This window comes from Silurus aristotelis, assembly GCF_946808225.1.
Source record: "Silurus aristotelis genome assembly, chromosome: 16".
In the NCBI taxonomy this organism is placed as follows: Eukaryota; Metazoa; Chordata; class Actinopteri; order Siluriformes; family Siluridae; genus Silurus; species Silurus aristotelis.
In genome coordinates, this window is record NC_139589.1 from 7,007,016 (window position 1) to 7,021,820 (window position 14,805).

The 14,805-nt window shown below is 37.4% G+C and overlaps 1 protein-coding gene across 1 annotated transcript; it reads left to right on the forward strand.

The window, feature by feature from the left end:
• Window positions 1–6,636: 6,636 nt before the first annotated feature.
• On the forward strand, window positions 6,637–14,805 carry rhogb (ras homolog family member Gb). The gene is made up of 2 exons (XM_083564794.1): window positions 6,637–6,853; window positions 10,948–14,805. Exon 2 carries the CDS (start codon window positions 10,997–10,999, stop codon window positions 11,573–11,575), a length of 579 nt encoding a protein of 192 aa, XP_083420920.1. The 5' UTR covers window positions 6,637–6,853; window positions 10,948–10,996; the 3' UTR covers window positions 11,576–14,805.

Sequence of the window (14,805 nt, forward strand, 5' to 3'; positions counted from 1 at the left end):
TGTAGGGTTAGAGAGTGTGTTTGACATTATAGTACATTATAGCACAGTAAAATCCTTTCGCATATCCCAGTGATGTTAGGAAGCTGGGGCCAGAGCGCAGTGCCAGCCATGGTACAGCACTCCTGGAGCACTGAGGGTTAAGGGCCTTGCGTAGGAGAGCAAAAGTGGAAGGTTGGTGATACTGGCTTGAACTCCCAACCTTCTGACCAGTAACTCAGAGCCTTAACCCCTGAGCTACCACCTCTTTAAATCAAGAGAGAAGTGCACTAGCTGCCTAACTAGCTAGTGATGTCTTTTACTACCACTGTATGTCTGAAACTAGCTCCTGACCAACATGAAGAAATGGAGAAAACCAACCAAACCAAGATTTGGGGTTGGTGAAATATATATTCATATGAATATATGAAATGTATGATATTGTGTAAATTATATATATTATTAGAAAAAGTCAATGATAGATTTTGAAATGGTTTCTTGTTTCCTATTCTGTTTACTTACATTTTATTCTTTAATTTAAGAAAGAAGAGAAAGTAGACAAATAAAAATATACAAAAGAACGATGTCCCAAATAACCAAACTTTAAGGTAAATGGTTAATGAAATTTGATTGGGCTACAAACAGGTTTTCTTCCCATGTAGAATCGTTCACCTTAACTGTTAAATTCTGTAAAGCTGCTTTGAGACAATGTCCGTTGTGAAGAGCGCTATTAAAATAAACTTGACTATATACATACAGTATAAATGAAATATTAGTGCAGAACAGACATTTTGTGTAGAAAAAAAGGGGTATATAAATTTACAACATGCAATATGTTCATTGTATTTACAACTGTACAGACGTTATACACATTGTTTATACAGTGTTTTAGCGGTGAAGTGTAGAGTTCAGTAGGGTGATGGTGGATGGAAAAATGCTGTCCCTGAAACTGCTAGTTTTGGTGCGTATGTTCCTATATCTCCTTCTTGATGGAAGGAGGATAAACAGTTTGTGACTGGGATGTGAGGAGTCCTTGATGATGATGTGAGCAGACATCTGCTGTGGTGAAGGTGCTCAGTGGCAGGTAGAGGGTGTCAGTGATGCATTTGAGGTAGTTTTGATTACCCTTTGTAGGGCTTTAAGTTCACACACAATGGGGCCTCCATACTATATAGTGATTGAGTTAGTCAGGATGCTCTCAGTGATGCAGTGGTAAAAACTCATTAGAATCCATGTGGACAGATGAGTTTTCTTTAGACTCCTCAAGAAGTACAAGTGCATAAATAGAGCAGAGTGAGCTAAACAAATGAGTGAGCATATGAATGATTTTGTCCTTTTTTCTGCAATATATATAACTTTCACATTAAAAATCCTGATCAGCAAAAAGGACTTTGTGCACCTTACTTTTTGACACTATACTTGCACTTTCAGTTCTTTGTCACCTTAGGTGACTTGTTTCTATCCAGTGCATTTTACTTCTATGATTCACAGGCACATGTATGTACAATAAGGATGAATAAAGTGAGATGGAGAATAATCATATAACTTGAATTTTCCAACCACATGTGGTTCTTTTCTACACTGTTACCACAAAGTTACAGGCACACAGTTGTATAGGATGTCTTTGAATGCCGTAGCATTAGATTTTTCCTTCACTTGAAGTATGAGACTCAAAGTTCAAGTGAAAGATCTTGAGTGGCTGTTATAGAGCGCTGACCTCTACCATTTATAAAACCTTTTGGATGAATTGGGACAATGAGTTCAACCCAGGGGTCTCATTTATAAAACTGTGTGTAGGATCCTTACTAAAAATATACGTGCGACATACTTTCCAAAACAGCAGGCATTATGGCGATCAGGGACAGCTGTGATACACCAGACTTATAGGATGAGATTTAATGAAATTATATTATATCCAAATAAGGTCTTAGTGAGAAAGTTGAAGATTATATACAAAATTCATATATAACATTTCCCTGTCTGTCAATTCTTGCTGTAAACAACCGGTTGCTATTAACCCCAGAGTGGTGAGGACTTGTATTTGTACTGGGATGACATGATTCCAGTATGTTGCCCTCTAGTACTGGACCCATTTCAGCACATTGGCCCAAGAGCACAGCTGTAGGGAATCTAAGTCGGCTTATTAGCTCTTCATTAACATGGGCAAGGAAATCATCATGGTCCCAGAAGGCTCTTTTTTCTCGTTATTCTTCCATTGCCATAATCCTCTGAGGGTCAGCACAGCAGTTATATGTTTACAGAAATTAGTTAACACCTTACCAAAAATACCAGCATTAATTAGTAGTATAATTTACCAGAGATAAGATTTGTAATCGAAAATGTAATGGACAAAGCTTTTCTTTATGCCGGTTTGGTTATGAACACCATTATAGATAGTACTGAGAACCAGGAAACAGAAAGTAACAAGAAAATGCTTCATTGCTGTATTTTTAGACTTTACCATTTTATGATATTTGCACTGTATTTAAGGAACATGTCGCCACGTTTATGTACCCCCCGGTCTGTAAAAAGTCTTTAAAAAATCATGTCTGAAGGGGTTAAAGGTGTTTCTTGTTCATGTTGATACCTTAAAATTTTTCAGAAAACCCTATTGGAATAAATTCCACCAAGCTATGAATTCCCTTCTTGCTTCCAATTTTGTCTTGTCTGTCTGTCTGTTAATTAAAAAGCAGCAAGATTTTTGAACTAGTGTCTTAGGAAGCTTCTCAATCACCAAACTCTGTCCACTTGTGTGAACTTGTTTTAAAAGTCAGTCAACAATTTGAAATTGCACAACTTAAATTTTGCTTAATGTAATACATACACACAAATAATAATAATAATAATAATAATAATAATAATAATAATAATAATAAAGTTTTTTAATTTACCAGTGCTTTACAGGAAAATAGAATTGAAAAAAAAAAAAAGAAGATTAATAATAACTTTTGTTGAGAAAGGTCTGTGAGGCAAATTTGGTGAAGAAAAGACTGGGTGAGGACTAGCCAGAAACAACAGCTTCTTCCAAATTTGACCCTATGATTGTCCTAAAGCAGAGGCAGCACTTGACACAAATTTGGTCAGAATATTCTTTAGACTCTTCCCAGACAGTGTTAAATTTCATGACTTTTTTTTTTTACCAGACAGCTCTATGGGCTGCAATAGAGACCCTGGAAGATTTTAGCCTTTATAAATAAAATAGTTTAAACAATCAATCAAATACGTTTATATTCTTTACCCACCACAAGGGGACCTGCCTGGTACATAAGAATTTTTCCCCAGATGACATTCAAGTCTGCTGTAGACAAGTCTATTTTAAAAACCACTGGGCCCCCTGGTGGTCTAGGGACCTCTAGCTTTCTCTTATACCACTGAACAAGAAACAGCCCTAAACGAATAAATGACTGAAGGAATTTAAGAGTTAAGGAGAGCGATGTGTATTTATCACTGATGAGCAGCCATGGCAACTGTGGCAAGGAAAACTCCCTTAGATGTTATGAGGAAGAAACCTTGAGAGGAACCAGATTTAAAAGGGGAACCCATCCTCATTTGGGTGATATCAAGAGTGTGATTATGTCTTTAAACAATACAAAACACTGGAGAGTGAGAACTAACATGAGCACCAGAATGTAAGATTATAAGTTATGTCCTTTCTACAGCCTTATACAGTCATTTGAGGTTATGGAACCAGGAGCTACTGAGCAACTCTTAAAATAGCTCAACATTTGAGATCATCATAGATCCAACACCAGCTTCTTCGAACCAGAGCCTTTACACCAATGTCCAAACTCTACATGAGGTGGAATCCAATGGCGCTGGTACGTCTCTAGATGGTTCGGAATGTTTGCAGGGTCGGCATCTACTTCTTTAAAGGTCCCATGAGGTGGGACACGACTGGAGCTGGCGCAACCTCAGGATGCCTCGGGATGGGTAGAGAAAGAGAAGCAGTGGAGAGGAATTAGAGTAGCTGCTGTTAATAATATTAACAAGCACAAGTTGATAATGTGCATTTGATCAGATGTACTGGAGCACAAGTTGTTGATATGTGATGTGTTATGTGTAGGCCTTGTTAAAAAGATAAGTTTTTAATTTGGACTTAAACTGGGAGAGTGTGTCTGAGCCCCGAACACTGTCAGGAAGGCTATTCCAAAGTCTAGGAGCTAAATGTAAGAATGCACTACTGCCTTTAGTGGACTTTGCTATTCTAGGAACTACTAGAAGTCCAGCGTTTTGAGATCTCAGGGAGCGTGATGGATTGTAGCGTGTTAGAAGACTGGATAGATACAGGGGAGCTAAACTATTTAGGGTTTTGTAGGTAAGTAGCAATAGTTTGTAGTCGATTAGAAACTTAACAGGTAGCCAGAGTAGGGATAATAAGATTGGGGTTATATGGTCATATATACTCACTGGCCACTTTATTAGGTACACCTTACTAGTACCGGGTTGAACCCCCTTTTGCCTTCAGAACTGCCTTAATCCTTAGTGGCATAGATTCAACAAGGTATTGGAAACATTCCTCAGAGATTTTGGTCCATATTGACATGATAGCATCACGCAGTTGCTGCAGATTTGTCGGCTACACATCCATGATGCGAATCTCCCGTTCCACCACATCCCAAAGGTGCTTTATTGGATTGAGATCTGGTGACTGTGGAGGCCAATTGAGTACAGTGAACTCATTGTCATGTTCAAGAAACCAGTCTGAGATGATTCGCGCTTTATGACATGGCGCATTATCCTGCTGGAAGTAGCCATCAGAAGATGGGTACACTGTGGTCATAAAGGGATGGACATGGTTAGCAACAATACTCAGGTAGGCTGTGCCGTTGAGACGATGCTCAATTGGTACTAATGGGCCCAAAATGTGCCAAGAAAATATCCCCCACACCATTACACCACCACCACCAGCCTGAACCGTTGATACAGGGCAGGATGGATCCATACTTTCATGTCAAATTCTAACCCTACCGAATGTCGCAGCAGAAATCGAGACTCATCAGACAAGGTAATGTTTTTCCAATCTTCTATTGTCCAATTTTGGTGAGCCTTTGTGAATTGTAGCCTCAGTTTCCTGTTCTTAGCTGTCAGGAGTGGCACCTGGTGTGGTCTTCTGCTGCTGTAGCCCATCCGCCTCAAGGTTCGACGTGTTGTGTGTTCAGAGATGCCCTTCTGCATACCTCGGTTGTAACGAGTGGTTATTTAAGTTACTGTTGCCTTTCTATCAGCTCGAACCAGTCTGGCCATTCTCCTCTGACTTCTGGCATCAACAAGGCATTTGCGCCCACAGAACTGCCGCTCACTGGATATTTTCTGTTTTTCGGACCATACTCTGTAAACCTAGAGATGGTTGTGCGTGAAAATCCCAGTAGATCAGCAGTTTCTGAAATATTCAGACCAGCCCGTCTGGCACCAACAACCATGCCACGTTCAAAGTCACTTAAATCACCTTTCTTCCCCATTCTGACGCTCAGTTTGAACTGCAGCAGATTGTTTTGACCATGTCTACATGCCTAAATGCATTGAGTTGCTGCCATGTGATTGGCTAATTAGAAATTTGCGTTAACATGCAGTTGGACATGTGTACCTAATAAAGTGGCCGGTGAGTGTAGTTTGGGATTGGGGTAGATTGGGGTTACACTGTATGGTCAATAGTGAAGTGGTTATGTGGCTGTTGCAGAATTTAGAGTTACATTTACATTTATGGCATTTAGCAAACACCTTTATCCAAAGAGATTGAAGTATTTTAGGATACAGACCGAGATACCATCAGTATCAATCAGTTCAATCATGTGGAGCTGAAATAAATTCAACAAGTACACGTGGCATCGAGGTTTCTTTTGAATGAAGTTTTAAACCCTTTTTTTTTTTTAATCAAGAGTGAATAAACAATATTTTTTCACTAATGATTTCCATTTTTCTGAAGATTATATCTAAACCAGTTGATGATATCTAAATGTTTGTGGTTCCTCTGAGTTTATAATCTGTACTCTGTGGTGCCATGTCAAAAAGCCTCTTTATTCATTCTTTCTTCTGGTAAAACTATTCTTCTGTATTTTGTTTGTAAAAACATTTTTTTTGTTCTTACATTTGACGTTTTTAATATACAAATGTTAAAATCATGACGATACAATGAGTATGTGAACTAGTTTGAGGCATCATAGGGTACCTTCTGGTGATTTCTTAACATGTATAATTTACTTTACAATGTCTGTGGTAAAAATCTATGGAAGATGTATACTATGGCAACTCTGTGGCTAAATTTATGGAAAAATAAAATTGCCATGACCCAGGTGATTAATGGGAACTCATTAGTTCCACACGCTTTAAGCTTCCCATGAATTTGGATTTGCTCATAATCGCCTGTCCCTTTAAGGCCATATTTTTTTAGTTAAAAGCGCAAAACTGAAATTTATGCAAAGTCGCATGACGGGAAAGGGGAAAAAAACGCTTTCTGAGTAGGAGTGAAATCTGAGAATACCCTGCAGAAACCTAAAAAGAAAAAAAAAAAAAAGGCATGAAGACTGTGAGGCAAACTTCACACTCTGGGAATTCCCTATGCAAAACTATATATATATATATATATATATATATATATATATATATATATATATATATATATATATATATATATATATATATATATATATATAAATACAATTTTCACCCACGCGGACATTTTCATGGCTTCACTTCGGCAAACTTCCTCAAACACGCCGTTAACTTCCTACATGTACGCGCGCTCGCTCACTTCCTACATCGTCGAACAAGTCGCCTTTTGAGATCCGCAGGCGGAGTGCGCGCGCGCTTTGCTCGCTTTTGCAGACGGACCCGCCGCTCGCGCTGAGCTTTAACGACCCTAAAAAGCAGAGTATGTTAGGTAAGACGCTTTCCCCCTAATGTTTTGTGTGATGTGCATTATTTCCATGGGCTCTAGATGGAGGGTGACAGCTTGTCGGTAACGTCGGGCTTGTAAAAAAAAAAAAAAAAAAGTTTTCCTCCTTTACTCCGGGCGTTGACTTCATGCAATTGTGTTTGTCTAGAACGCTAGGATCAGTCGCGCGCGCACAGCAGGGGCTTCATAACCTAAACTTTAATCGCTTTCTATCTGATTGTTTTGAGTCCTTGCACTTACGAGTTGTGAGGTGCCACTCCCATGTTCTAATCTCTAACTGTCCGGGAAAAAGGGTTTCTAAACTACATTCCCATGTCACTGCAGTTGTACCAACAAGATGACACACTATACACCTTTACCATGTACCAGAGTGATATAATTAAGCCTTAATGATCACTGATCTTCCTAGAACCCTTTACTTTAAAAACTACACCACATGCACCTTCCCAGATAAAACAATCCAAGTATTACTGATACTATGTTTGTTTTTCTTTTAAAAGAGTAAGATTGCCAAATCATACACATTGCATAGGATTTTATCCTAAAAGATGGACATAACTCAAAAAAGTCCTATTGTATCACATCCTATCCCATCCGAAATGCTATTGTAAATGTACAGTTTATTTATATTTCCAGTTGCACAAGACCAGGAAGCTGCTCATAAAATTTATGCTCTTTGTAAAAACGTACACTCTGAGAAATAAATGTACCACTGTACTTTATTTTTGTTTGGTATGTAGTTGTGTTGGTGCATGTGGTGTAGCTCTACTTAGGTTTAATAGTAACATTGTGGACATACATCAGGGTATGTATGTATGTATGTATGTATTTATTTTTCATAAAGATACATATAAAGGTTGATAAGTTCAAAAGATTTTTGTATCAGACAAAAAAAAAAGTTGCAAGAAAAGAGAACAAGAAAAAATTGCTGTTTTACTTTCTTTGGGAAAAGTGGAACTGTGTGTAAAAAGAGACATCCTCATCCTATAACCTTTAAAAGGTGTGTGCCCATATCAGTGTCATAGCTTTGTAAAGGCTTTTCATCTGCACACGTTCACTTCCCTGATCCCGGGCATATCGTTTAACATATGTAAAATATGTTTTACATTAACAATTGTCTGCTTTATTTCTCACCACCTGCAACATATTCAGCTGTAAATTGACTGCCACGCTCAAACCATAACGCGAACACAGTGTAAAAGAAGATTCTTTGCTCAGCAGTCTGCAACACCCTGCTGATGAGGCGAAGTGAGAGTTCCTTGTTAATCCTTCCTCTTACTGTATGCCCTGTCTCAACCTTAAAAGTTCTAAACTTACAAAAACGGGGCAGAGTAACGGAGTAGAGCTCCATGGTAAATTGTGACATTGTGAAAGTAGTATGTTGTAAGAAACTATAATAGTTGGTAGGAGATTAAGCAAGAGAACTCATACGTAATTGGTATCATTATGACTAAGGTTCATACCAGTGTCTATTTTATAGAACTTCTTAACGATTGTGCTATCTACTAAAATGATTTACTGTAAAACATACACCAACTCCATTCACTTTGCATAGAACACATCAGCTGAATTAAAGCTATAGTTTTTGTAAACCATTTGTGCAAACTCAGCAAGTAGGTTTTGTGAAAAACCGAGAGCATATTGCATTTTTTTTTAACCACAAACTTCCACTTTTTTATTTCTTCTCTCATACAATCTCATCCTGATGTAGTTCTCCTTTCCTTCTTTTTTTTTTGTTGGCAAAACAGAAGTGTTAATGCATAGACTGTGTTTCAAACTTCCGTAACTTTTAAATTACTACAGCAACTTGTTTATATAATTCATTTTCTTAAATAGTTTCTGGTTGTTCGAACGTATAGGCAATTTATACACAGACATGATTGATTTCTTACCTTCTTTCTTGGTTAGAAATCTTGCTAGCCTGCAGTGTTGCAGCACTTTTTATAAGCAGACTTTTTCTCTATTTTGAAACCAACATTGTTTCCTGTGGCTAATCACAAAAGTTTGTTAGTCTAAATCGTCACAATAAACCCAAAAGTTGTAACTACTTATGCTGAAATAGGAAATTGTCAATGTTGCGATTTGCATTTGTAAATTTTATTTAATAGTTTTTGCAGTCTTGCTTTTCCATGACTTACTTTACTATTGTTACAGGCTAGTCAGTTGTCAGAGAGACTAACAGAGGGACACAGGAAAGGGATTCCACGTCAGTGTTGTTTCGCTAATTTCGTTGCTTAATAATATCACTAGCTAACGCCTTAAAACAGAGAGGGCTGGGCTCAAAATACCCCCCCCCCCCCCCATCCCTGGAGATTGGGCAGAGACTGTCTTGCTTCATTATCCTGTGGTAAATTATCTGCTGGACTCTACGAAATAATAATAATAATAAAGATTATAATACAAAAAAAGGATGAGAGATTTTGTTCTGACCTCTTGAGTATTTGTCAACTTTCAACCCATTCTTATTCCAAATGACCATGGATTCTTTAAAGCTTACATAAAGTTTTGGCAGGAAATGAGAAGTGAATAGTAAAAAAGGAAAACGAAACAAAAAAAAACCCTAATACAGAAGTTGTAGACAAATAGCTTTGATGGCTAGATGAATAAGGGCAGAGGAGTTGAGCCTGCCAGATTTATCACTGATAAGTAGTCTCTGTTTAACAGTTTGTCGTGAACATATCTCATAGCTACAGCTCTTTCTCCATATACTTCCAGGAAATTCTCAAATCTGATTGGTCAGAAGGTGTAGTTTTTAAAAGCAGTCTGTTAGTTGACATGTTAGTGTTTCTATAGTAACAGAATATACAGGCAGCCTCCAGTGTGAGTGCTTCGTCACAGTCTTCAATTTACGCTTTGCACAGGAAAGTCTTTAGGACTCGAGGCTTTGTAGTCACTCTTCAGCATGACAAACTACATATTTGTTGTATTAAAATTCAAAGAGAAACAAGTGTGGCTGGTGAGGGAATGACTATTTATACTATTGGCTATAACAAAAAATAAATAAATAACTTATATTACAAAATACAAAAAAATTATACAAAAATGTAATGCAACATGTTGGTCTTGAATAATAATATGAAAAAAATATTTAATTATATGGTAATACCGGTATTGTTGGATTATACACTCATAAAATGTTATTTGAGACTAATATTAACCTATAATACTCTCAATAATTGAAAGCTGTTCCATGCAGCAAGACAATAATTATTTCATCCTATACTAGTCTGTCTCAGCTACCTATTTGGTATTTTTGAACATTTTTGACCTAAGATCACCAGCTGCCATTAGACTTTGGTTATATGTAAGCTCACAGTATATATATATATATATATATATATATATATATATATATATATATATATATATATATATATATATATATATATATATATATATATATATATATATATATTACACACACACACACACGAGTATCGAGGTTGCACTGTGTGAGATATATATTATATATCGTGTGTGTGTGTGTGTATACTGAGGATACTCGTAGCGGTTACGTTCTATGACCCCTTGTAAGTAACAAAAATTGCGAGGTTTTGACTCTCTTCTTTTAATGGTTAATTTTTCAAGAGGAATTGTACATGAACTTTACTGTAAACGCAACAAAAACTGTGAATTACTTGTCAAATTTTTTATTTACAACTTTAAAAGAATAATGCAATAATAAAATAGTTTATCAAATATTTTATGTAATTTATTAGTTCTACCTTTGTTTTCAAATGTTACTCTGAACTTTCTCGTAAACTATCGGATTTTTGCAAGTCCGGTTCCAAATGAAAGTCGCAAACTATCGAGGTCGCAAGTGTCAAGGTGGCGCATATCGAGGTTCCACAAGTATCTGGGTTACTGATTGGAAGTTCAATCTCCACTGCCACTCTTGGGGCCCTGAGCAAGGCACTTAACCATCAAAGCTCCAGGGGTGCTGTATAATGGCTGACCCTGCTCCCCTAGATCCTAGAGATTAGGTTCATTTCCTTCTGTTCAAGCATTTAACCACTTTCTCATCTTTTCTTTTCTCGTTCATGAGGAATGATCTTACATGTTGTGTATCTTTTTCTCAGGAGATTGCTGAAGTCGACCCGGTAGATTTGAGTGCTTCAATTCTCCAGCATGCAGACCATCAAGTGTGTGGTTGTAGGAGATGGTGCGGTAGGGAAAACCTGCCTGCTCATCTCTTACACCACTGGGGCCTTCCCCAAAGAGTACATCCCAACCGTGTTTGACAACTACAGCTCTCAAGTGAGCGTGGACGGCCGGACCATCAGCCTCAACCTGTGGGACACGGCGGGACAAGAGGAATACGACCGTCTGCGCACGCTCTCCTACCCTCAGACCAATGTGTTCGTTATCTGCTTCTCTATCTCCAGCCCGCCATCCTATGAAAACATCAAGCACAAATGGCATCCAGAGGTGACGCACCACTGCCCCAATGTACCCATTCTCCTTGTGGGCACCAAGAGTGACCTGCGCAACGACCCTGAGGTGCAGAAGAAGCTGAAAGATCAGAACCAGGCGCCCATAACGCCGCAGCAGGGCCAAGCACTCGCCCGCCAAATCCACGCGATCAAGTACATGGAGTGCTCAGCGCTCAGTCAGGAGGGCATCAAGGACGTGTTCACCGAGGCCGTGCGTGCCTTCCTCAACCCACAGCCCACCTCGCCCAAAAAATTCCACTGCACTCTCCTCTGAAAAATCGAACACCTGAAAAATATGCTGAGAATATAATATTATTATTTTTATTATAACAAGAAATGTATAAAAAGGAATCAGTCTTTTTGGAAACAGATTGCAGAACGAATCATGAGCCGGTTGGCTGTGAAAATAGTCATCAATACTATACAACTGAACAAACAGACAGGAAACAAGCATCGTCAGTTAGTTGGCACCCACAATATTTTTGCTATTCTTAATCACAAAAGAGGATACGTGATTCTGGAGTTTATATCCATGAATGTGTTTATGCCTTATTCTAAAAAGAAATTTACACAGTTTTCCCTTCACCACAACTGTATAACAAATCAAGTCTGTTGCACATTGGTGTGTCATGACAATGAAATTTGATATGAATTGCCATTTCAGGTAACCTTAAACCACCCTTTGGCTTAACTGTAATCTAATTATACACGAATCCAGCAAATCAGATCAGACCCTAACAAATGTGAAAGGAAGACCTGGCAAAAAAAAAAAAGAAATACACAGTAATAAATAAAATATTGTTAAATCCACAAATACACTATAGCAGCAATTATGTCAAACTAATGTACTATTATATATTAATGTACTAAATATTTCGATCTGCAGCATATTTAAACTAAGCTATACTAATGCCTTTGACTGAGAATGATTATAATACAGTAGTGAATTTGGTTATATTGGTGATCTATCTAAGAAAACAAAATGTGGGTTTATATCTTAAATAATCCTAATGATTTTCACCAATTAGGCGATTATAAAGTTATTAGGGAATCCAACAAGACAAAGCATATTAATGTAATAAATTATAAACAATTATTAGTCTGTTGTTTTCCTATAATAGCACATCCTGAACTATTTATTTCCTCTTGTACCACAATATATTTTATTTTAATAAAAAGATGCACATATTAATTACTATACTTTATACAACTATGTATACTTCTTAGTCCTGAAGACTATTACAAAGTGCTGACTGCTTCCAGAAATGCTAAATAAACCTAAACAAAAACAAAGAATTAATTTCTGTAGGTCCCGCCACACAAATTCTAGTGTAAGTTAATACTTATAAATACTTATAAAATAAAATGTCAACAGATCTAATATACACCGTATTGAACAAAATGTAACATTTGTTTAGAATTGAGCAGCAAACAGTGTGGTGTAACACTTCATTTTATAATTTTTTTTAAGTAAAATAAACATGATATAATTATGAGGGAAATGTTGTAGCATGTCTTGGCTGATGAACTACATTTGAAGTAAAGGGGAAAATGTGTGAATTTACCTTTTGGAGATTCGTTGATTAATGTCTAATTGAATATACTATTAAATATATGCAGTTAACACTGTTGTGCAATCAGGGGCATGACTTTAAAGGTTATTCGAGCACATATATAAAACACAGATTTCACTGAGCTACAGGATTTCAGCTCGTAGAGAGAACATCTAAGGTCATTTGGCTTCTCTGTGCAGGTAGAGATCAGACATAAACGCAGCATGTTTCTGCACCAGCAGCTGCAGGCATTGCAGTGCAGGGAAACCTCAGTTCTGCATTGACCACACTACCCCGTTACTTCAATCTGATTGGAGGAAACATGCATCTTGGCAGTCTATTCAGGAAGCAAAGGCTCCAGTAGACATCACACTCTATTCTCATTTACTGTTTTCCAGCAGGAAAGGGTGGGGCATTTGGTGTAAAACAGCACAAATTAGCACTTGATGACTGAACTGAAATCAACGTGCAATGTTTTTTTATGAATTGGTTATATTGAATATTTGTAAAGCCCCCAAGAACATATATTATCTAATAGTCGTATCAACCCTATTCCATACCCCTAGTCTACCTGACATTCCAGTATGATTGGAAAATTTGGGCAATTTATAATTTACCAATGATTATTGGCTTGATCTTTTGTTTGTCTATAGTCATGAACTCTCCTGCTGGAAATAAATAGTACAAAAACCCTGTAACAAACATTTTAGAAATCAGTCGAAGAGCTTTCAGTTCCCTGGAAAGATATAAATTCATCAGCAATCCTTGGAGCCAGAACACAAAGGAAGTTTCATCAGGTTACTGACAGTCTCTCACATCCTTCACCAAACCGTCCTTTTCACCACAGGTGAGAGACACACCTCAGTGTAGATCCACTTCTTATCCATGTACCTTAGTTACGTATACCTCACGTCAAAAGATCTGAGAAGGGCCCTGTATCGTGTGAATTTTGATTTGTTTGATTATAAGCTGAATATACATCAGGATGAGTGCTTGAGGTTCACAAAGCATGTTAGGCTCATTCTGCACGCAACATACCACTGCTCATGATTTCATATGCATTTGTTAAAACAATGTTACCGAGATTTTTCACACATGTTCCTCATATTTCAGACTATTTAATGATGATAGATTACTATGATTTTTATGGATAATTAGGCATTTTGGTCATTTTTAAGGTACCTTGATCTTGAGGCTTTGGGGGTTACATTCAAAAGTAACAGGAAATGTTATCAAAAAGAGTTGAATTGAATACAGAAACATATTTATAATACCTAATAACATTTCTTAATATATGGATAATCTATCTCAAAATAAGCATGTATGATGTCTGCCATTCAAAATGGAAACATCCAATGTAGGGAAATAAATATTGAGATTGAATCATTTTCACTGAAGAATCATGTTGACGAGAAAGGTGCAAGAGATAGATGCATTAAAAATATCTTTTTAAAAAAAATTTTTTATGCTTAATCAAAGTAAGGTGTGTGTGTGTGTGTGTGTGTGGCACAACCTGGCCACAAATTGCGCATGAATCTTGGCCAAGTGAAATTCAAAATGCATGATTGAGCTCAGTGTCGTTGGGTCACAAGATAAACAAGAGAAGAAAAGCCTGTCCCACCTCTTCAGTCGCAGAGGGACATTTTGTGCTGATCCACAGGAAGTAATCTTCCTCCTGGAAACAGTAGAATTGAGGAAGGGTTTATATTTACGCAACCCCCCTACATGCACACATCCTCCACCGAGCCTGTCTGTTTTCCACCACATCCCCCGGCATCAGACACCAATCTTTATAACAACAAGGAATACTAAGTTAGAGTGTCATGATTGTTTCTCAATATATTCATCTCGTGTAAACTGTTTTAGCAGTTTGTAATTTATTTTCCTAAATTACTGACTATGTATTTGTTCAGAATGTGTTATATTGCAAATAAACACAGCTTCCATGCCA